Source organism: Protopterus annectens, chromosome 8.part0, assembly GCF_019279795.1.
Source record: "Protopterus annectens isolate FY-2018-M chromosome 8.part0, PAN1.0, whole genome shotgun sequence".
NCBI lineage: Eukaryota > Metazoa > Chordata > Ceratodontiformes > Protopteridae > Protopterus > Protopterus annectens.
In genome coordinates, this window is record NC_056741.1 from 1764685178 (window position 1) to 1764710874 (window position 25697).

Here is a 25697-nt window from a genome sequence, read left to right on the forward strand (position 1 = left end):
AAAGTAAGAGGGTCATCAGTGTGCTCTGAACCATACTTCTCAACTATCCCTGATTTGCAGAATGTCCCTGAGTTTGTCTCATATTTCTATCCTATCCTAGGCAAATGTTTTGATATTTTAGTAAATTACTGAAGATTACACTTAGTCAGTAATGCCAGACATTGGAGATCCATATTTCTTATGGTCAAAAAAAAAAAAAAACATGTTTATGCAAACCTGTTGTTCTATTAACATTTTACATGAATTAGGGAAATATTCAAAAACTATCCATGATTTTGGGTCTTTGTTCCCCTCATTGTTTTTGGCTTTGTCCCTGATTCTAAACCCTATGCCCTGGGCTATCATGCCCAACAGTGGTGAGACCACATCATAACACAGTGTGGGCATCCTGAAGCCATATAAGGAAAAGGATGAGAAACTACTAGGAAGAATCCAAATGAAGGTCACAAAAGCGGAGGTATAACTAGCTGTTCTGGCACTCACTGCTGGCCTCTGATCTAACACCCATCTTCTTTCCTTTTAAATGCTAGCAAACTGTTTACTGCTATAGTTTATTTTATGACTGATATGGAGCGGTAGACTGCTTCATTTCTGACCACAAATGCAATAAAGGCAAATTAATGCACTGAAAACCAATAGGCATCTGCAGTCATGACCCTGAGCACTTTGCACCTGGGGGTATCTGCCCCCTTAGCCCACCCTACATATGCCTCTGTGCAAAAGTCATCATGGGGGTTGAGAAACAAGAATTATAAATAGCAACTGGAATTGCTGAACTGATATTTATTAGACATTAGAACAATGAAATAACATATGATATGGGTGCACAGGATATTTCATGTGATGAATGAAAGGAAGGAACTGAGTCATACATGGAGAAGAAAGACAGAGTCTAGCTGATGCAGCAAGAGGGACCTCACTTCAGTCTCTACCTGAAAAAAAACAAAAAACAATTTTACAGAGTTGTGGAGCCTTGGGACAGATTGGATAAGGGAGTGCTGAGAGCTGAACCCACAGGGGCATTAAAGAGGCTTTAGTATACCTGGCAGTAATCCATAGTAAAGTGTAACAGCGAGACAACCAGGCACTCCATTTTCTTTTTCAACCATAAAAACATATATTTATTAAAGTGAAGAAAGTCAACACAGGTAAGCGCTTTCACTAAAGAGCTTCATAAGACCATCTGACTAAAATCAATTGTATCTCATTTTATACAAAAATCAAATTCTCATTACCCAATCATATGCATGAATTATTAAAATACAATTAGCTTAAAGACATAAAGTAAAATATTGAAGAAAGTATCCGACTTTTATTCAAAAACACTAATATGTTCAAAAATATATATAAAAAAGCAGAACATGCTTGACATGAATTCATCAGATGTATTGTCCAAGATGAATTGTCCAAACCCAGGAACCCCACTCGGCCTTCCTGAGAACACTGGAAAATATGAAGGTCTCTCCAAACACCATTATATTGGGCGACTTCAAATACCCAAACATAGACTGGGAGCATTACTCTAGCTCCAACACCCTAGCCCAAAGGTTCCTAGAATTTATAAACTCAAATGCTATGGAACAACTTGTTACCACTCCCACAAGAGGGGAAAACATACTGGACCTGATCATCACCAACATGGGGACTTTATGCTCCAGACCAGAAGTGTATCCCTCACTGGTAAGATCAGACCATAAACTAATCTCACTGGATATTCACATCCTGACCCTACCCCCTGCCCAGAAAACTACAGTAAAAAACTTCTCTAAAGCAAATTTCACACTCCTCAAAACCGAGGTGGAATCCTTGAAAGCCCCCGGGCCTATGGAAAATACAGCCCAGACAGCAGAATCCTTTATAAACATATTCTATGAACACCTTCAGGAATGCATGGATCATGTGATCCCAAATAAAACCAAGACCCAATCCTCCAAAGGCAGACGTCCTGTCTGGTGGACCCCAGCCATAAACAAACTATACAATAGAAGGAGGAAGCTACTAAATGATAGACCAAAATCCCAAAAAGGGAAGGCATCACTGATCAGTATTAGCAAAAAACTATGGGCACTCATAAAATTGTCTAAGGCCAGCTTCGAGAGAAAAATTGCTCAGGACACTAAGGATAATCACAAGGCTTTCTTTAGTTATGTTAGGAACCTGGGTGGTAATTCCCAGATATGCTCAGAATTAGTCCAAAATGACAAAAAATACACCAAACCCACAGACATTGCCAACATCCTAGCTGACAGGTTCAGCGCAAACTTCTCCCCCCCTCCCCATCAAAAGGGCAAATATCTATCCCAGCAGAATGCTGCCCCCCTGACATCTCAGATGCTCAGGTAAAAGCCATCCTCTCCAAAGCAAAAAACACAGCATCAATGGGACCAGACGGTGTCCTGGGCTGTGTCCTACATGAACTCCAAGAAGAGCTAAACCCAAACATAAAACTACTGTTCAATCTCAGCCTTACTACAGGATATGTGCCCAAAGAGTGGCATACAGCTACAGTGGTCCCTCTCCATGAAGGTGGTGCCTCAACAGATCCTGGAAACTATCGCCCCATAAGCCTGACTAGCTTGGTCTGCAAAGCTATGGAAAGGATCATCATGGACCTCATAAATAAAGATATTGGGGACCTGCAGACACTGGATCCTACCCAGTTCGGCTTTGTTAAGGGCAGATCCTGCCTCTTAAACCTGGTTGATTTCTTTGAAACAGTCACCAAGGCCATTGATGAGGGGAAGGTGGTCCACACAGCCTACCTGGACCTCGCAAAAGCCTTCGATACAATACCCCACTCGGGCATTATAGATAAGCTCACCAGCTGAAATATAAACCCCTATGTCACTAGATGGATTGCAAACTGGTTCAAGGACAGAACCCACATGGTTAGAATTGCTGGAGCCATGTCAGACTCCAAACCAGTTACAAGTGGTGTCCCACAAGGCTCAATCCTGGGACCTCTCTTGTTCGGTATATATTTCTCGGAGGTACAGGCCAACACGGAAGGACTGTGGCTGACCAAGTTCGCAGATGACTGCAAACTGGGCGCCATAATCGACTCTTCAGCTGACACAAGCATCCTCCAAAAGGGCCTCATAGAAACAGACAACTGGTGCCAGAGCCATGGCCTCAAGCTAAATGCCAAAAGTGTATAGTCATCCCCTTTGGCAAAAACAAAGTACCCACAAATTACCACATAGGTGGTAATCCATTAAGTACAGAAGAAGTAATTAGGGACCTGGGGACCCAAGTTGATAGCAATCTCTCATTTGACAACCACGTGGCCAAAGTGGTTAGAAAAACATTTTATATAGCCCACCTAATCATGAAGGGATTCACATCTAGATCAGGGGAGGTCATCGTGCCTCTTTACTCATCCCTCATCAGGCTCATAATTGAGTACAATGCCCCTTTTGGGATGCACCTTACCAGACACCTGCAGCAACTGGAAAGACCTCAAAAGTACCTCACCAAGAGGATCAAAGGGCTCAAACAGATGCTATATGCTGCCCGGTTAAAGAAACTCCAGCTCTACTCAGTGGCATACCGCCTGTTCAGAGGCAATCTGTGCCTGACGTATAAAGCCATGTCCAACTCGGAATTAATGGACATGCTGCACCTCAGAAAATCCAAATCCCATCGAGCTACACGCTCGAGAGACTTGAACCTCAGCACTGAAATAAATAGGACATGCTGGAGGGACAGATTCATAACACAGAGGCTCCCTTCACTCTGGAATAAAATCCCAGTCCAGGTTAGGCAGAGTCCCTCATTGACTCTCTTCAAGAGGAATCTTGATGAGTGGATGGGAGATCGTAGGTTTACCCTGGTTATCACTTCTGTGTCACTGTTAGACAGAGGCACAGTATACTAACCTCGAAAAAGGGCATAGCAAAATAAATTTAAAATGGGTGGCGAAAGCCAAACACATTCTGGCTAGGCTTATAAATGCCCTAGGGCAGATAGCCTAGTATGAACCTATGAACCTATGAACCTATAAATAACAAGAAAAAAGGCTGAAAAAGGAAGGATGTATGTTATTTATGTATCTTTCTACTTTTAAGTAGGGGTTTTGTAGAAGCCTTTTCGTTCAACCCTTTGCCTGGCAGTGTTGAGCAATCCAGTCTTTAGGAAGCAACAGCTGCATATTAGGTCCACTGAAATGGGCAGGCTAGATGAACAGACTGCATCTTTCTTATGCATCCTTAAGAAATATAAGACATTTTATTCCTCTCACGTTCTTCCATAACCCAGTACTATCCTATCTCCTTTTTAGACAAAATGATCTATTCTGCCCTTCCTGAACCAGCTCGACTTGGACACTGGTAGCACCTCTGAAAAGGCTACTTTGTTCCTCACCTTCTAATACCTGGCTCGCTAGCTCACTGGTCTTCCTCACTGCTTCATCTTTGTCTCGTTCACTAAATCAGTAGTATCCACCGAGATCATAAGTATGGGAATTTTTACTAGTCTGTAGCTTGTCCATTCTCTCCCCTCAACATGCATATCCATGACCTCAGGTATTTTATCCCCTACCACCAATATTCCATCCTCACCACTCTTTGTCTAGCCTAGTCATCCAGCAGTCTCCTTTCCCTTCCCTTCTGAGTCCAGTTGTGATCAGGTAATATGACACAAGCAACAGTAACAATCCATTATCTTACACACACACACACACACACACACACACACACACACACACACACACACACACACACACACACACAAGCACAAACAAAATCCTATTAATACTAATAACATAAGAACAGGATGATTTAAGAAATGAACTAAAATGATTAAAGCAAAGTTCAGAAGTGAAAAAAGAAGAAAAGAAAAGAGGATTCACCTACTAGCTCTGTAGACATGAAGCTACAGTCAAATGAAGCATGGTTACTTCTCCAAGAAGCCTGAAATGGAGAAAACAAGGCAGCTGCAGCTTTAAAAGTTCACCTCAGTGGGAGGCTGAAGAAATGCTTTTTGTAGAGGGAAGCCCCCAGCACCTCCAAACTAGGATTCTTCACCCTCTACACCTACTTACTTGTATATACTAATGCCACTATCACAGAACCATAGAGAAACGTGAAAATCACTCTGAAAAGGGATCACTGTAGGTGGCATTTATGGTTGTGCACCAACAGTGATTTAGTCTGTAAAAATGTGACTGAGGGGATCAACATCAGGGAGCTGAACTCAACAAACTCACTTCTCATCCAGTTTATACTCTGTAAAGAGCAGTGTAACAGTTCAGCCAGTTAGCGACAAATGGTTAATCGCTGCAGGCCATCCAGTGTTATGTAATGTGCATTGGACACCGTCTCATTAACAGTTACTGAGACTCCAGGAATGTAAATTCCATAGCATTCATCAAATCTCAACAGAATCAGGAGAAATCCAGAAATAATCAGGGACAATCAGAAATACTTTTAAATTATTTGTACTAATAACTTCAGGCATTGACAGAATAAGATAAAGTGAATTAATATAAGTAAAGGAAGTCTATAACTCTTAATTATTGTCATTATTAATTACGTATAATTCACCAGCTTTTCTCCAAAAGTCATCAAATTTAGTAGGGATAAAGAGGGACACTGCTAAAATTTGAATCAAAATCAGGGACAGTTGAGAGGTATGAGCAAATAGTAGATTTATAGCAGGTGGATATAGGTAGTAACCAGGACTTAGAGGGAGCATTTCAAAATAACAAATGCTACAGTATGATGCCAGCAGTAACTGACATGATGAAATGCAATACCGTTGAGTAGTGAAATGATCGTGCTTGGAAGCTGTATTACTTCTATTAATAGCTCTGAGTAGAATGTCACACAATCATCTTGTAATAAGGAACAGTACAGCAGCTGAATAAACAGGTCATGCACAGAGACAGCAGTCTCATTGGCAACTGCAGTAGAAAACAACTGTGTAAAGAAAATCAAGGAAAGTGTTATTTTGCCAAACTGTAGCAGCTTTATTACAGAAACAATGTGCAAAACAGAAAGAATATTCGGGACAAAATCAGCAAATAGCCAAGGCTTATTATCATTCTGAAATACATTGTTTTCTGAGGAAGAGAGAAAGAAGAATGCATGTAATAAAATCTTGGTGGGGAGTATTCAATGGGTCTATATCATATAGACGAACAACTAAAATCTTGACTTACCTTTCATCGACCCGTATATGTCGAGGCTGCACATCATCGAATGGCCAAATCATAGATTTCTTTCTAAGGGAAAGAAATCGGTAGCCCAACCACGCACACCACATTACAACAAACACTATGAAAGTGGGGGGCAAAGGCCCCAACCCTCCCAATGTGGGGGCCTGTGCCCCTCACATCCCCCCTAACTAAATATACTAACTTCAAGATCGCACTACAGTTGGGAAAAGGGCGGATTTAAAAGAACAGCCAACCAATTAATTTTCCTCAGAAAGAAATCGATGACTTGGCTGTGCAACGATGTGCAGCTTCGACATATACAGGTTGATGAAAGGTATTTCAAGATTTTAATTGTTTGTCTATATGATATAGACCCTATTTAACACAGCAGGTGAAAGTCTGATAAAAAATTACTGAAATGGTGAAGGAGCCTTCACCATAAAGACATGTAGGTAATAAAAACTTCAGGATAGTGCCACAGTGAGTGAGGTTCCACCAAAGAGCAGAAACATTCTTCATCCTTCCCTAGATATCATATTTTATTTTGTACTCTGCAAAAATAGACTTAGCCCCACTGCTACCCCACCCCCGACACAAACACACACTTGAAATAATCAGGATCTGGCTTAGTACATTATTCTTGCACATTGATTTTCAATGTGAGCCTGGATGGAATTAATACTAAAAAACAAACAAACAAATACATAAATAAATAAACAAATAAGCAAATAAATAAATAAATACATAACTTTTTTTCAAGTACACATTATTTACAGACTTGCATAAATCTCTTTTGATAAAAGCCTGGATTTCATTGGAAAAGCTGGTCTCCCCATTTGGGAACCACTGCAATAAAGTAATGAATTACAATTGGCCCAAAGCATGACTCTGGCTGTAGTATGCAAATCAGTATGGAAATTACTTGCTTAAGACTGTATGTAACTCATCCACAGTTAAATTCCATTCACAAAGGCCTCTGAAAGCATGTAAACATTAAGAATATTTACTTTTTACATTTTTTAGGGTAAAACGTTATTATGTCAACAAGTCATTACAGCATAAAATATTCAGAACATACAGACTTCACGTGCTCATGTTATATTTTGTACTTAGAAAATTGAATATATATTTGAATTTTTTTCTCAGTTGTTTACATCATAATGTATTCCAGTTTCTCTGATAATACACACTTTCTTCTTTGCCTTTACAGTTTCTACAAGTGTGACAGTGTCATGTCTTAAATGTCACTGCATATATTTCATTTTTGTTGCCAGTTATGATGTCATTAAACCCAAATCCCAATATTCTTATGAAAAACCTTGCTTTACAAGAACATACTATACATGCAAAATCAATAAATCTCTGAAGCTGTCCCACTGTAGGGCTGTTACCAGAATTACTCAATCAGGAAATAGTTTGTTCATGGATTTGTAATATATATATATATATATATATATATACCCCTCCCACATCCAAGTTACTTCACTCAGTACTGGAACATTCAGAATGATCCTGTAAATACATCAACAATATGGACACTGATATTCTAAAGCAAGACAGGGGCATAACAGCATTTGTTTATCAAGTGTTAACTGAAGAAATACAAGGTATGTTCAAGTGCATTTGCTCTGCATGCTGTTGTATTTATAGAGGTTAGTTTACTTTGATTCTTACATTTATTAACCTTCAGCATTTTTAGAATGTATCTGTTGTAGTTTTATGCATTTGTTAGCTAGGAAATCCCACTGGACACAAGTGTCCCTTTGTAGTAGCAACCTGGGCTGGAAGCAAGTGACATGCTTAAAGTCACACAGAAGGCAAATGGAGGGGAAAGGAATGAAACCTTATACCTTAGTTACAGAGAGCACCATGGTATACGACAGAGCTTTAGTCTTCTGCGCTGGCGGACTAGTAGTGGCTGACTGTTATAAATGCTATATTCTTATTATAATACACATTATAACTTGTATTATTACTTTAATATGAATAGTACATATAAGTTGCATTACCACTATATGTATGTATGTATATTATTTGTGATAGTCTTGATTAGTATGGCTGTTAGAAATATGCATTTTTTGTTCATTTTTCTATTACTATATATGCTACAGTGATGAACTGTGTAATGTGCAATAAAATGTGGATATGTATTAGCGCCTGAATTTGCCCTAAGAAAGGACCACTGGCTCACTGGGACTAGTGTGGTCACTAAAAGGCACAAATAAAAAAGTAGGAAAGTCGCATATGTATGCTGCTTGACTTTCTATGGACAGATAGTGAATTTCTATATATTCTTGTATGCTGGTTTATAATACCTGTGATTTTTTCAGCAGGCAGTTCATCAAGAGAGCTATTTCAGCCTTTTTCTTTCTTTTTTTTTCATTTAACAGATAATTATGTCACTATGAACATCTAAAGATTATGTCACACTATTTATGAATATTCTAAAGTATATATTTTGTCTCATACAGCTTTCATTAGTCAGACAAAATTAAAAAAAAAGCAAACTAATAACAAAAATGAACTTCAAACTTTAAAGATAACTTTTCCAAAAATGTAAATTTATACAAAATGTAGTTTATATTTCATGCCTTGCTAATGCTACATGTCTATACCTCTCAGCTGTCCAGATTTTGGCAGAATGTACAAATTTTTGCCTCATATTTTGGTCTGCTCATTATAAAATGTGTGGACTTCTGGCATATCTTTGAGGATTGAAGTCAGTAAATAAGTAATTACAGACATTTGGATTTCAGACATCATAGCACTCTGACAATGCATGCTAATGCAAACATTCATATTGTATCAGCTGTCTAAATTTGTTCATAGGTATTTACTAAGCTAACGACCACAAGGGCATTTTAAGCCTAGCCATGCATCCAAATCTCTGACAAGTTCTGATACCCTTGATAAGTGGAATATTTAAAACTGTCCCTATTTTTAGGCCTCCCCCCATTTTTGATTTTGTCCAGAATTCTTGTACTTAAGAGGTTGAGAGTTATGTGCATATCTCCTTTGTATCACTTATTACTGGGGTTGAATGCATACAATATGTATAGCCATTCTCCTGATTAAAATAATAGGACAGTAATCATGATTGCACAGCTACATGAACTGCACAAACAGATTTGTGTATGTAGTTATGAATTCAGGTATGGAATAATGTTTTATGGTAGAAACAGTAAAGGATGAAATGTGTGAGGCTTGCATATAACAGATTACCATATGCTGAGAGCAGCATTGAAGTGTAAAGTACAATTTAATTGGGAACAGGATGCAATGTTTGTAAAGATATTCTTTGATCTATGATCAATTTTTAAATAGTATTAAAAGCTATGACCATTAAAGATGGTGCTTAAGAATGCACTCTCCAGAATCATACTGTTGTATTTTTAAATAAGTGTACTTGACCTGGTTGGATCATATCCATACCAGCAGTAATATCACCAGAAGATTGAAGTCATTAAATGACTATTGTTTTGGTTTCTCTCACATCACCTTTCTACAGCAATGCAGTATTTTTGGTTAGCTTTGCCTATAATCTTGGTCATTGGACTTCTCTTCCACCTATGGAAGAGACCAAGAAACTTCCCACCAGGACCTTGGACTATACCTGTTTTTGGAAATTTCCTGCAGCTGGATTACAGGAACCCCCTGCCTGACTTCAACAAGGTAAATTAAATGAGAATGTGAGATGAAGCAGACTAATGAGTAAGCTACAAATGTAATTCTGTATCCTATTAATTATGCTCAAAGCTTGTATTTTGTCATCTGCAAATTTTTGGGACACTAACGTCCCAGGTTTATTTTATTTATTTATTTATTTATTTATTTGCTAACTCATTAGGTAGACTGGCTAATATGTCCTTTTCAGCTATTACCTAAGCCAGAGGCAGTACAACAATATAAAAGAAAAAAAATATTAAAGTCAGGTGTATATGAGTACATTTGAAGGCATGCTTATATTTGATTGCATTTGTTATAGTACAGTGTATATCTCAATGTAAGAATGCACAACTATATCTATTTTTATTAGAATTGTTGTGTAAAAGTATACATCGGTGGATTATTTACAGATATTTGATAATTCACATACACTAAAAGAGAGCTTAGACAGGGGTGTGGCAGACAGTGGCATGGAAGGGTTTTGAACCACCATTTACTATCATTTTATTGAAGTGGACTCAGTTGAATCCACTTTGTGTGAAGTCTGAAACTTGAATGTTGAAACTGTCGAACTACAATATGTCCGAAGTACAAATCTCACCCCTATCTCGACCCATGTTAACATTTGTTCCCAGATCAAATCCGGGATGTATTTCTTCTATATCGGAATTCAGCAATGTGACTTTTCACAGACATGGGTTGATGATGCGATCATTCAACAGAGTCCACTTCAATAAAATGATAATAAACCTTGAACCCCATTACTACCACCAGAAATGTTATTGATGGTGACACATTTGGGTTTTGAATACCACCAGTGCCCACCAAAACTTGCATTTAGGGAGGTCACTGTCACCGGAATTTGACAGTTGGTTCAGAGAGAGTCTGAATCCCTTACCTACAGTAACTACATTTCACACAAGTTATTCTTTTCACACACCCACATATGAATGCAATTCCCTTGAAAGGCTAGCAGAGTTCTTTAATTCCTCACAGCCTTTTTTCGAGCATGGTAGTACTGCTGCCATCTAAAATTGACCAACGACTTCCAGTTACTTGCTGTTTTTATTATTTAAGTGAGATATGAAATCATACACATAGCATTTTCTGTAGTAGTAGGCCCAAACAATACAGGTTAAGTGTCAAAGGGGAGCCACATTTTGTTAACCATAGGTAAAGTATAACCCTCCTCTTAGATAATACATAGCAATGATGTATATATAATGAAGTCTGAAGCCACAAGAGCTTAAAAGTGATGTAACATTACTTAACCAGTAAGGCAATTGTGCAGTTATAGCTGAAGTGTATCAAGGAATGAAAATATGCACATGGGAAACCAAATTAACATTCAGTTAATCTGGACAGAGTATGTACAAAAAATCATTCTTGCATATACTAAACATTCTAACTCTTATTAAAGAATACTGGATCTTGACTAATCTGAGTAAGATAAATATTAAACCTGTACACAGGGAGAGCACAGATCTTTCCCAGACATGTCATCAAGTTCTTCCAAGACAAGACAAGACAGAATAAAAATCTAGTTCATGCCTGTATACATTTCAGTCCCTCAGTTGTGCAATAAATCACTGTTATATCATTTCCTCCACAAAGAAGCCTTTCCTTAATTGTTTTGCTATGCCACAGCAAAAGTAACTAAACTGGGTCTGCCACCTTTAAGGACTGTGGTTTAATCACACCTGCTCAGATTAACAACCCTAATACACATGACAATAATATACATTTCTTAATTGTTTGTATTTTAATACCTGCTTTGTTTTCAAAGTTCTAGTAAGCTACTTCTTTGAAGTGGATTGTAATTACATTTTATGAGCTTATAGGAGATGCAAGAGGTAGTATCTTCAAACAGACTCATGAGTTCCTTTTCTTTCATGGCATTTACAGTCACACGTGGGAAAAAAAAACTAACAAGGTAACATATGTTTTGCAGACCAAATGTGTTACTTGTAGAAAATGAGAAACAGAGAAAAATATGTAATATTTTTACCTAGCTTGGCATCATCTCTGGCATTGCAATTCTCATCCCATGAGAACCTCAAGCAAATCTTCTGGAATAATCCCTCAATAAACAAACCTTGAGACAAGGGTTAAGTCCTTTGATGTACTACTCTATTACTTTTTTTAGACAAAGTCATTTATAAGCATCCCTTAAGAAACAAAGCTTGAGACAAGGGTGCAATAGTTTGTTATATTGCCCCATCAGCAGTATCACTTTCAGGTTTGACAGGCAGGTCATAGGTCTGCAAGGATCTCCAGCTAAGAAACTTTCCATTCTGGCCATTTCATCCATGAAGCCATTTTAAAGGGTTTGTGGTCTGTAATCACAGTGAACCTTCTGCCATAAAAGTAAGGTTGCATTTTTTTCAAAGCCCTGATTACTTACAGGCAGAACTTCTCTTTGGCTCAATAAAATTCTTCCCCGGTTTAAGTCTGTGTTGTATAAACACAACTAGATGCTCATCTCCCTCTGAGGAAACCTGGCTAAGGACAGACCTCATTCTATAACTGGAAACATCTAACTGTACATTGACACTTTGACTATAATCTGGACTGGTTAGTATACATGCTGACCTCTCCGTGCTTACAGGTGTCCAAGGCACCTGCCAGTAGCCTTCAATTATGTCATTAGTAGTTAAGACATAGCCCCTCCCAGCTGCTCTAAGTGTTCATCTGTCTCAGAGTGGAGTTATCATCTGCATCTGTATGACTATTCACTTTCTTGTAGTCCACACAGAACCTGGTGCTGCCATCTATCTTTGGCACTATCAACATGGGTGAAGCCCATGAACCGCTCAGCTCCTGGATTATTTTTATTTATTTATTTTTTATTTTACATTTGTTGCCCGGTTTAGTCTGACTGGATGCATGTCCATTTTCAGCAGAGGCCCAGGAAGAAAAGCTCCAAGGGTAAGCAGATACAGCATTACATAATATCAGCATTACATATTACAAACAGACTATTTATAGTGATTACATAAGTAAGCAAGTTAAGCAAGTTCAACAGGTTAGAGTTAATCCCGAGCATAAATCAGGATTAAATTAAATTACACAGTAAGCTGGTTAACAGATTTTTACACCTTCTAGAGAATTAACCAGGCTTGATACATTGACATAGTCAGTTAAGTACCCAATGTTGTTTGAGTCTAGTTTTAAATTGACCTAAGGTAGAAAGTAAGGTAATATTAGCTGGAAGAGAGTTCCAGGGTCTGCTTACAGAGTTTGCAAGGAGAGAGAGTCACCAGCTGTGTTATTAGTTTTGCTAGTCTGAATTAGTAGTTTGTTAGAGAATTGAAGTGGTCTAGGATTGTTATAGGGGTTGATAATATTTTTAAGTGCAGGAGTATTGTCTGGATTATAGAGGATTTTATAGGCCATAATCAGTTGGTTATACTGGATTAGGCTGGGTAGTTCAAGCCACCCAAGCTGATTTAGATTGCTGCAATGATGTCTCCTAAAAGGCATCCCAGTGGCAAACCTGGCAATGTGGTTGTAGCAAATTGAGAGTTTGTTAAGGACAGTCTTGTTTAAATTCGAGAGTAGAGGGGATGCATACAGAAGGGCTGAAAGAAGATGAGAGCGAGCTATGGCAATTTTAGCTGGAGGGGTTAGGAAGGCTTTTATTCTGTAAAGTGACCCTAGTTTTTTATTGATGGTTTTGATAGTTTGGTTAACATGTAGGTCGAATTTTAGATTATTATCTATGATGACACCTAATCGTTTTGTAGAGGGGTCAGGGGAGATTATTCTGCCATCATTTGAATTTATGGTAAAGGTGAAAGCGGTAGACCTACGTGTTGGTGAAAATAACAGCATTTTAGTTTCTTTGGGATATAGGATCAGATGACGTTCAGAAAGCCAGTTTTCTATTGTATTAAAGGTGGTCTGGGTAGCTGACCATAGCTCTATTGGAGATGTGGCCGAGCAAATCAGAGCAGAGTCATCAGCATATTGGATACAGCTGACTTTTGGGATGACAGTATAAAGGTCATTAATGAAGATGGAGAACAGCAAGGGCCCGAGTATGAAGGTACTCCAAGGGTGTTAGGTAGAATATTAGAGAGTTTGTTCTGCCAGAGGACAGCCTGCTTTTGACCATTCAGGTAGGATTGAAACCATTGAAGTGCTCTAGTATCCAGACAGAATGTTTGGAGGGTGTGGATTAAAAGTTGGTGATCAACCATATCGAATGCCTTGTAAAGATCCAAGAAGAGGGCTGAGGATATATAATTAATGTTGTGATTATGGTTCATGGTGTTGGTAAAGGCTAGGAGGGCTGAAGTAGTGCTGTGATGAGGACAGAAGCCATGCTGAGTGACTGCCATAAGGTGATTCTGGATTAGGTGGTGCATTAGTTGTCTACGAATACATTTTTCCATAATCTTTGCAAGTGGCGAGAGTATAACTATTGGCCTATAATTGGAGAATTCAGTAGAGCTGCCTCCTTTGTGAAGTCGGATCACATAGTATATTTTCCAGATGGAGGGAATTTTAGCTTCTACTATGGTTCGATTGATTAGTATTGAGATGGGGTAATCAATTGCATCAGCTGATTTTTGTAGGTACTTGACAGGGAGTTGATCAACAGAAAGTGTAGTGGGTTTTAATTTTTTGATCAAGGTACGGATAAGTGAAGTGGCGACTGGTTGGAAGCTGAATGCGAGTAGGTTTCTAGGGGTGGTACTTTCAGGACCAGGGGAGCTAGGAGGTAGTTGGCTAGCTAGGGCTTGAATTGTCTCAGTAAAGAATCAGTTAAAACTGTCAGAAACATCTTCAGGGGTTTTATCAATAATAGCAGCAGGGATTGGGGTTGAAGTTTGTCCAGGATGTAGTAGATTATTTAAACCTGCCCAAAACATCTGAGGGTTATTTTGATTTACTGTCTGTAAATTACAGTAGTATTGTTTTTTGTCTTGTAAAATGGATTTTTTAGTTTCATTCCTGGATTGCCTGTATTTAATGTGATCTTGGGGGTCTTTAGAAGAACGCCGTAAAGCCCATGCTTTGTTTCTAAGGGTAATTTTGAGTTTAGACTCTTTAGAAAGCCATAGTGCAGTTTTTGCCTTTGTTCTCTTTGAATGAACAGGTGCATGCAAATCAAGGATCTCAAGGAATTTGTTGTTAAAGTATGCTACTGCTTCCCCTAAGGGGAGGTGTTTTAGAATAGACCAATTACACGAGTTTAGTTCTTTTTGGAATTTAGCAGGGTCAACATTTTTATTGTTTCTAACCTTTCTGAGTAAGGGTTGTTGGGAATTAATAGCTTTGTGCTTAATTACATATGTGAGAAGGTGATCGCTTAGGCCATCAGGGAGGGTACCAGAGGTGTACAGTTGGGGGTGACTATTTATGAGTACCCAGTCAAGTATGCTTTCTTTTTGGTTGGGTTTACCTATTCTGGTAGGGGTGGATATAATTTTTGAAAATGCATTCAGGTTAATATGGGTGGTTGGGGATTCTGAGGAACAGGTGCCCCAGTCTATGTTAAAGTCTCCAAGTAGTAAGCTTTCTTGGGGGTAGTGACATGATAGCCACTGCAGGATATCTTCAAGTGTAGATATATTGTTACCTGGGGGAATGTACATACAGATGATATTAATGCATTTATTTTTATTAAGTTGCAATTTGGTGGCAAGAATCTCTGAGTTATTAATCTGAGGAGGTTGTATTACATCTATGGTGACATTCAACTCAGATTTATAGAGTACAGCTACCCCACCCCCTTCCTCCCTTCCTGGAAGCATGATCCAGCCTATGTATGTTGTACCCAGGTGGTAACACTTCATCATCTGTAGTGTTAGGTTTTAGCCAGGTTTCAGATAAACAGAGAATCTCAGGGGAGTGGACATCCAGAAGCGCATGCAATTCATGTACCTTGTTATTAATGCTTCTAATATTGAGATGACAGGCTAGGAGATAGTTAGTTGGCCTATTAATTGTAGGTTTGTAGCTTAGATTGCAAGTAGAGGGGGTATGTGTATCTGAAGTGGGTGGGCCAGGGTTGGGATGAATATCACCACCAAGTATTAGGTTAAGTCTAGACATGGTGATGAACTTCAGGAATTTGTTTATTAGTTTGTGGTAGTATTTGGATCAAGAGCTAATGTGCCTGGGGTTGAGATGTTGATAGACTGAACAAGATGTTTAATAGGACCTGGTACTGTAAGTGTGGTTGAAGGTGGGAGGATTTACAGCTGGGTGATAGTATGGCCTTTTGGGACCTGAAATCCAGTGAGAAACTGGTTTTCATACAAGGTAAGGAGGTATGGTGCGAACAAGAAGGGTAGTAAAGAGAAGTATATAATTATTTGTGATTCAGCTAGTGAGTTAAGAAACTGTTTTGCCTGGTGATGCAACACCAGAAGATAGAGTGGTGAGGCAAAGGTACTGGAAGGGGGATGGGAGAATGCCAGATGAAAGCTAATGGGTGCTATTAAAATGTATGTAGAAGAATGGGGGTGGGATGAATTATCCCAGATGAAAGCAGATAGTATCTAGAAAGTGGGGGAGTGGCTATAGTACTTTAAATTTAGTGGTACTGGGGGCGGGAGGGAATTGGGGGCAGGGATATTGCAGTTTACAAGGTTTCCCAAGGTGTCCTAAAGCTATAAGGTAAGTATTATAGTTCTTAATGTAAGAGTCAGTTTACTTAAGTTACAGTGGAAGGAGGCAAACACTCAAGTAGAAAAAAGAGCCCTATAGCTGACCAAAATGGTGACCTGCTTAATTACACAGCACTGTAAGTGAAAGCTTAACAAATGCTTTTTGTGTGCAACCTACGCTGCTTAAATGCTGAGAGAAACTGATTTTGTTATGGTGACCAATTGCAGTCCTATAGACTCCATTTTGTAGGTAAATGTAAAGTTCAACTAGGAAAAGAGAAAAGCAGAGATTCTAGGGTAAGCATGAAGGCAACAACAGGCAATTATTTTATAATAATACATTCAGAAAGGTTTAGGGCTGTGGGGGGAGTAAAGTACCACACTTCAGAATAAACTAAGATTTATAGCTAAGAAACCTAAGCAAGAGAGCAATGCAGTAAATAAACACTTGCCAGATTTTAAAGATATACCAGAAAAACTAAATCAATTGTTCACAATTGTACAACTGGAAAATTGCCAGTAAAAGCACTTCAGGTATAGCTAGCCCAAGTTATTCAGGTCATAAAAGCACTTCTTCAATATGTGTGTGTGCAATTTAAACATTAAAAACACATGCAGCAAGTAGGAGCTCTGATTATACACTTTCTCTAGGTACAGGTTCAGTTTAAACACAAATATTACCACAGAAATTCAGTAAAGTCACTAGTTACTTATAGAGCCTCTGCAAAAAAATAGAGCAGTCTGTGCCGAATCAGAATTTAGCAGCAGTTCAGGCGAACGTAGCGGGGCTATTGCAGTTTACAAGGTTTCCCAAGGTGTCCTAAAGCTATAAGGTAAGTATTATAGTTCTTAATGTAAGAGTCAGTTTACTTAAGTTACAGGGGAAGGAGGCAAACACTTAAGTAGAAAAAAGAGCCCCATTGCAGTTTACAAGGTTTCCCAAGGTGTCCTAGAGCTATAAAGGTTAAGTAGTATAGCTCTTAATGTAAGAGTCAGTTTACTTAAGTTACAGGGGAAGGAGGCAAACACTCAAGTAGAAAAAAGAGCCCTATGGCTGACCAAAATGGTGATTTGCTTAATTACACAGCACTGTAAGTGAAAGCTTAACAAATGCTTTTTGTGTGAAACCTACTCTGCTTAAATGCTGAGAGAAACTGATTTTGTTATGGTGACCAACTGCAGTCCTGTAGACTCTGTTTTGTAGGTAAATGTAGAGTTCAATCTGCTTAAATGCTGAGAGAAAATGATTTTGTTATTGTGACCAATTGCAGTCCTGTAGACTCCGTTTATTAGGTAAATGTAGAGTTCAAACTAAGTCACACCAGGTCAGCCAAGGGGGGAAGAGAGAGGGAAATCCTAAGCACCTAGATATGAAAATGGGATTAGCCCCAATTCACACATGTTCTGCAATTTCTATCTTTTTCTCATAGTATGCCTAAACTTTAAAAGCATCCTTTAAGTAGCATGTTTGATAGAACAGTGAGGTCTGGTGCTCCACCAGGTGGGTACATCCTGCTTTACCAGTGAAGCTATTGCAAAATCCCTGTAATATTAATTGGATGTCTTGAACCTCACTAACAGTTAACTAATGGGTCAGGGCTACCCCATCCACTGAGGTATCTGATCAAAGCTTCCATAGGGTCCAAACTCCAGACCTCCCCATGGTTCCCCCTGCAACTCACTGTAGATACTAAGTACCAGACCCTCTGTGTCATGATAAGATTTTATCATATTAACATGCTCACTTCACTATTTCTGTTTTTTTCCTGGCAAATCAAGAATGTAGCTGGCATCTCCCCCCTTTTTCACAATGGTGGAAGGCACCTCCCAGGCTACTTGTAGATTGTTGTATCTTATAGGAATATACACTATTCCATGTAGACATACAGAATAATCTCTTGCTTTGGACATCTTGTCATACCAGACTTTTTGCTGCAGTCTTCTGTCCCAAGTGTTCCTTAGCTATCTCCCATGAGTTCTCTGAATCTGATCATGAAGTTTAGGACATACACCACAACAGAGTCCATGTGGGATTCACAATCACCATTCCACAAACACAAATTAGATACAGGTGGCCCTCTTATCCCATGGCTATGGCAAAAAAATGAGGTGTCACAGGACAGCTCCCTATATTGTGATTTAAGATGTGGCAGGTCTACAAATGCTGTCAGTATGGTTTTAGTGTAATTTCAAACCACTCCACCACACCATTTGTCAATGGGTGGCAGGGAGTAGTGCTTAGATGCTTTACCCTGCAATGCATCCACAAACAGGCCAGCAGGACTGACATAAAGTTGGAATCTCTAGCCTTCAGTGTTTCCATAGGGAAACCTATTCTGCTGAAAATGTCTACAAAACATTTGTCATCTTATCTGATTCAATGAAAGACAGAGGTGCTGCTGCTGGTTATATAGTGGCATTATCCCCAATTACCATGGTATTATTTTCTTGTTGATCTTGGGGTACACAGAGGTTCCACAATATCTATAGCTATATTCTGAAACATTTGCTAAATAACAGACATCAAAGAAGCCTGTGTTGTGTGTTCAGCTTGCCAAGCATTTGGCACTGCCCACAAGTCCTGCAGTACACTATTACATCTTCTGTGCACAATGACCAATACAAAGTTGTCTTTTAGTACACTTTATGACCATATGGCCTGTAATGAACTCTCTTGGCTTATGGCCAAACGTGCCTGTCAGAATGCCATGGTTACTACCACCTGCTGTAGTACTTCTCCCTCTAGCTCTCCTTCAGGGAATTCCTTGTACAACAAGCCTTTGTCTAAGCATATGGACTCCTTCTCTCCTTGAGTACTAAGAGATATTTTGGCTACATGCCTCAAGTCCTGTAAAGTTGGTTCTCAGTGTTGTTTCTTTCTGAGTTCTTCATTACACACCCACCACAGCCTCCCTTTAAAATGGTGTCTGGTACTCTCTACCAGTACCATCTCAAATTCTGACTGACCACTTTCATGCAACTCTTCCCTTGAAATATTATTTTCTAAAGGGATTCTAGTACTTTTCTGTTATTGTGGCTCAGATACTAGGTCACTGTTACTGAGTAGCTTCCTCACTGAGGTAGCCACCATGCCAATACCAGATGAAGGTGTCAACCCTGTCTGGGTCTCCTTCTACTACCTTCCTCACATGATCATCACCATGCTTGAATACTTGTAACATAATGCACACAAGGTTCTGCATTATCAAAGTCATTCACTATTAGGACACATCTGTTTCCTCCCTTGCCCCTTTTCCCTATCCAGATAAACTCTGGTGAAAGGCAACTTAAAAGGTTTCCCACCCAAGGCCCTAAATGAAGTGGACTGCCCAGACAAGTAGTGCTTCTGTCTGACCACTGCAGGTTTGACTATGGCTATGTCTGAGGTTATTTCCCTTTCAACTATGGCCTCTTTACCTTGCCCCAGGAAAATATGCACATTTTTGTGATAGTTAGTTGCTTGTGTTCTCTCTTCACATCTCACCACTGTCACCAAAATGTAACAATGGCACAGACTGGGTTTGAATCCCACCACTGACACCAAAAATGTTATAGGCAGTAGCATGTGTAAGGTTTGAATCCCACAACTGCCAACCAAAAAGTTATGATTAGGGAGATCTCTGCCATTATTATCTGATGGTTGGCACAGACTCCTTTTGACTCTCACTACTGGCATCAAAATGTTGCAGATAGCAGCATGTATGGGGTTTGAATCCCACCAGTACTAGTCTTCAAACCAAATCCTGATGTCCTTGGGCAAATTACTGATGGCTTGCACTCTAAAAGATCTGCAAGCAATTCCGGTGTGGCGACCTTACATGTATTCACCCATTTGTGAAAATAAGTGCTGACATCTGCAATATATCACACTTTCCTCTGCTGATCTTCTCTATTCTCTAAATTTCCTTCTGTATGTCTCTGGACTCACTATATAACATGTAAGCAAACCTTTTTTTTCAGCATCACCAAATTTAGAAACTGCTTGTACTGCCTTATTTATTTATTTATTTATTTATTTAACATTTGTTAACCTGACAAGTCCAACTAGGACAAAGCCTATTTTTAGCTGAGGTCCAAGGAGAAATGCTCATGTCTTTGGAATGGGGCAGGAAAGCAGAGTACCTGGATGAAACCCACACAAATGCATGGAGGACATGCAGACTACACACAGAAGGAACCCCGACAGAGAATCAAACTGGAGAACCTCTTACTGTGAGGCAGTGATGTTAACCACTGCACCACAGCGCCACCCACCCATGATAAAATAGCACTGTGTATAAACATTCTCTGAAATGTATTCATTTTAGTAAGTTTGTATGCTATCCTAGAACAAATTCTACAAGACTTGACGAGGAGGAAGTGAATGGAAAACCAGTTTGGAGCATAAAGCGATGTTATGGCAACTAAGATTAAATGTCACTACTCCCAAGAGTTTAACAAAAATATTTCTGTTAATTAAGTGTTGCAACTTAGAGCTGCAAACTTTACTACAAGTTACTTGCTTAATAGCATACAAGATATATTTGTATTTATATAATGTCATTAACATTTCTAGACAATATTTATTTCAGTACATACGTATGAATTCATATAGTAATTAGTTTAGATCACTTTAGGGTATATTACTTTAAGAATACGATGTATTCAAATACCTAGTTATGCGTGAGACAATTAGCTTTGATGAAGTCCTTCTGAAAGTGTAGTTCTGAACTAAAGCACTTGACCTTTTCTGCTAGATTTCTTTTGATAAATATATATAAAAAATTGAAAATAGTTTGATGGCCTGCTGGTGTCTACTGCTGTTTTAGTTATTTTTTTGCCACAATTCAGTTGCTATGGATCTTGTCATTATTGTTGAAGCTATGAAGCATTTACATCAGCCATATAATAAATTGAGATGACTTCCTGATCTTTTGGCAAGAACTTGCAGCTAGCTGCTGCTTAGCAAAAGTATGCATAAACAACATTACTTTTTTCACTCCCCTCTTTAGTCTCACAGAAGCCAATATAATGCAGGTGGCTTTCAAGATGACATCTACTTTAGCCAGTTTATAGTTTCATTTCTTAGGTACAGAAAAACTATTTGCATAGAAGAGGTTTATATACACTTATTTTAGTTTAACTGACATTTCATCAGGTTATTGGAAATATGTTTAGTAATTCAAAGGGAGACTGTGTTTGCTCATTGCTCTGTGACAATCATCACTACAGTATGTAAAACTTTAGAGTCGTGTGTTATATACTGTCTTAAACAGATTACAGATGCTTTTGACTGTGATTGCTAGAAAGCTAAAATAAATGCTGCTTTGAAAAAACTGCTGGCACAAAATCTTAGTGTAAGACTATCTTCTTCATCCTGTTTATGACAGCAACTGACATGAGATAAGAAGGAGATGTTAAAAAGACACTCATTCTTTTTTTTTTTTTTTTTTATCCTCCCTGGGAGAACAGCATTGTACTGGCCTGGCTACAGATGCCTCACATCCACGCTGGGTCTCATAGCTTGACTATGATACAGTTGATACAGTTAAAGAAATCCCAATCCCTCAGAGCCACACGCTCCAACGATCTAAACCTTGTCATCACAATGAACAAAACGTGCTGGAGGGATAGGATCCTGACCCAGAGACTCCCCATACTCTGGAATAGACTGCCCATACATGTCAAGCGGAGTGCCTCATTGGCCCTCTTCAAAAGAAACCTTGATGATTGGATGGGAGATAGGAAATTCAACCCGAGGATCATGTCAGTTGCCCTGCTAGACAAGGGTCCAGAGAAGTAAATATTGTGGGAAGAAATATCCAGGGAATTGTTATGGCTAGGCTTGCATAGGCCCTAGGGCCTATAGCCTAGTACCAACCTATGAACATATGAACCTATGACACACCAGATTTACCCTGATATTCCTGGGGCAAGTTGTGGATTCAAAAGGTGTCCTGTGGGCTCAGCTGTCACTGCTACTGTCCTGGGGATTATTATATGCTCTATCTATACCCTGTCATGCCTTCCACTTGCATCAATCTGTGTTCAAGGGCAAAACCCTTCACTGAATCACACCTCTTAGATGGCATCATTGATAAATGCCTTCCCACCTAGGATGGGTACACACGTTCCTGTCTGATGGTCTTTCAGTCACCCAAGCCACTAAGCAAACTGTTAACCATTAGTGTTTCATCCAACTATGTCACTGGAGCATCCCAAATACATTCATTCTTTATGATTTTCTTTTCTAAAGAAACATAATAATGACATAGTTTTACTTTCAAAAGTATCTAAATAGCTGCTACAAGTTTTTTTTTTTACTTTTGTTTTGTTTTACAATAAATATGCATTTGTGCAAGATTCTTAAAGTAAATGTTAGAAAAACTAGTAATGATGTAATAGACTGCAAATATATGACATAATGAAACTGAAGTTATTCAGCATGCATGAGTAATAGTTTAAAGTTTCTAGCTAAATGATGTATAAGAAAATGTACTTAACCTGCCTTTTTGATTACATTTAATGCTTTCTGCATAAATTGAAGGAAAAAGTGTCTAATTAAAGTATACTGCAGAGAAAAATGGGACCATGGTTCTGCATGTGTTCATTTATCTCAGGAGATCCTATTCAATGCTAACAGTCTAAATTGCACACATGATTATTTATCTGTCTATCTTCTGTGCAAAAAAAGTATAGTACAACATATATATAGTATTGAAAATGCTGCACATGTATTTTGAACATGAAGTATGGACTGTGGGCCTCACCATCAGATACACTTATTTAAGTAAATTATTTTCTAAAATTGCCATGTTTCTTTTGTTCTGTGAAACTGCATTGATTTTTTTTTCTGTCTCCCTGCATATTTATGTACACAGCTCTGTCTAGTCAATCATATTGGAAAAATACATGGTGCAAATTCAGTACACCATACACTGGGCCACTAAAACCGTATGTGTTTTGTAGCACAAAGGGCATACTATAGCACACCATTTTGTATTCAGTAAGAGGTGTGTAGAGCCAGACAAACATGGTAAGCACTGTGCCATGTTAATTACAGCATAAACAGCTGAATTGCATGCTAACCAACCAATCCAAACTATTCAACAAGATATAAAGCAACTATATAAACTCAGTGCTGGATTTTCCTCCAAGTTCCAAAACCTACTGGAATACCACAGAAAGAAGTCTGGACAGAAAGAATGTTAGGAGCTGCTGTTGCTTTAATTTATGAGTCTGTGCAGCAGGCTGAACTATACACTGCTGCTGCTACTACAAACAGATCATGGCCAAGAAGGAGAAGAGTTTTCAGAGCCTGTTTATCTTATCAGAATCTGCATGAGGTGGAAATTGTAGAGAACTACAGGGTGGGTAGAGACACACCATAGGAACTCTGCAAACTCTGTTGTCCTCAACTCAGACCAAGGGCAAACAGAGAGGAACCAATACTGGTGGAGACAAAGGCATGTGTAGCACTTAGAATTTTAGCTACAGGAATGTTTTAGAGACCAACAGGGGATGCACTGGGGGGGGGGGGGTCTCAGGCATCAGCATCCAAGATCCTACATCAGTTCTGAATGCTACACTACAACATGCCAGTAACCACATATATTTTTCCCATATACCTGAGGACAGGGCCACAATTCTGAAGGATTTCAACCCTGTAGCACACTACCCGGAAATATTGGGTGCCAAAGATTGTACACATATAGAAATCAAAGCACCACCTGGGAAACAGGGGGGAAGGGTCTACATAAATAGAGAGACCTTCCACTCTATTAACTGCTGAGTTGTGTGGAATGCTAAGGGAATCATCTTGAATGTGTGTGCTGGCAACCCAGGCTTTAACCACAACCCACATATCTGGAACAACTCCCATCTGTATCAGATGTTCAGTAAGGGTGGTATCCCACAGAATCATTTACTGGGGGATGCATGTTATGCACTGGAAACATAGCTGATGCTGCCCATCAGAAATGCACACACAGCCACTGAAGAATGCCATAATGAGGCACATGCTCAAACCAGAAATATCAGAGCATGTGTTTGGGCTGCTGAAGTCATGGTTCCAGTGCCTAGATACATCTAGGGGAGCCCTGCAGTACAATCCACATACATTTACTAAAATCTTTGTTGTCTGTGCCATGCTATGTGTTTACTAGGCTAATGACCACAAGGGCCTTTTTAAGCCTAGAAATGCATCCCAAATCTCTGACAACTTCGGGTACCCTTGATAAGTGTAAGCAGGGTCTTAGAAGTTGAAACGTTTACAAGCAGGGGCCTGGGAGATGAACCATTTAAAGGTTGCCTGTGTCCATTAGAGACATAGGTGCCAAGTCAGGGATGAATTTTCTGTTCCCCATCCAATTGACCATGTTACACTTGAATTGGGTTAGGGAGGAACTCTGCTTCACATGGATGGGAAACCTTTTCCATAGACTGGGTAGTCTCTGGGAACATACCTATCTCTCTCCAGCAGGTCCTATTTATATGGCAGGCAAGGCTTAAGTCTTTAGAGCAAGTCATTCTGGTGCTGTTTGTTTGTCTGGTGTGCAGGAGGTCCATCAGAGTGGGGTCTGACAATGCCATGTATGCCAGGCATAGATCTCCCCTCAATAGTCTGTAAGAGGCAGAATACAGGGATAAGGCCTTGAGGCAGTCAGCAGAGGACATTTTAATTGTGTCTTGTATTCTTTTAGTTAGGAGCGTCTGTGGATGTTCCATTTGGTAGATATGCCTGGTTATGTACATACCAAAGGGGGTGCTGTACTCAGTGATAAGTCTGATGAATTCCAGTGGAACAGTGACTTCCTTGGACCTAGATACCATACCTTTGTTTATAAGTTGTGCAACATAGAATGATTTCCTCACTACTTTAGACATGTGATGGTCAAAGGATAAATTACTGTGGATGTGTGTTCCCAAGTCCCTGACTACTGGGTCAATTATAAGGGGTGTTTTGTCGATTTGATACTTACCAGGGGGTGGATGACTTCCCAAAGGATACTATTATGCATTTCTTGGCATTCAGTTTAACTTCATGGCTCTGACACTAGCTGTTTGTCTGTGTCAGCCCTTCCTGGAGAACAGTCGTGTTGGTGTGGGATTCTATGACAGCTCCTAATTTGCAATCATCTTCAAATTTAGTCAGCCAGAGACCACTGACATTGGCTTTGACTTCAGAGAAGTAAATGCGAAAAAGGAGTGGTCCAAAGACTGATCCTGGAGGGACTCTACTTGTGACTGGCCTCTTTGTAGGGGTGGACTTCCCA

At 39.2% G+C, this 25697-nt stretch overlaps 1 protein-coding gene across 4 annotated transcripts in view; it reads left to right on the forward strand.

Moving 5' to 3' along the window:
• The window catches only part of LOC122809626 (cytochrome P450 2F2-like), a 916584-nt gene that overhangs the window by 208200 nt on the left and 682687 nt on the right, over positions 1-25697 (forward strand). Inside the window, exons 1-2 of one of the 4 annotated variants that reach the window (XM_044081260.1) lie at positions 7622-7764; positions 9666-9829. In XM_044081260.1, the coding sequence (XP_043937195.1) occupies positions 7689-7764; positions 9666-9829 (240 nt within the window). In that variant the 5' untranslated portion in view covers positions 7622-7688. Of the gene's footprint in view, positions 1-7621; positions 7765-7924; positions 8030-9177; positions 9310-9665; positions 9830-25697 lie in introns of those variants that run through there. The other 3 variants (XM_044081261.1, XM_044081262.1, XM_044081263.1) reach the window with 3 other exon arrangements.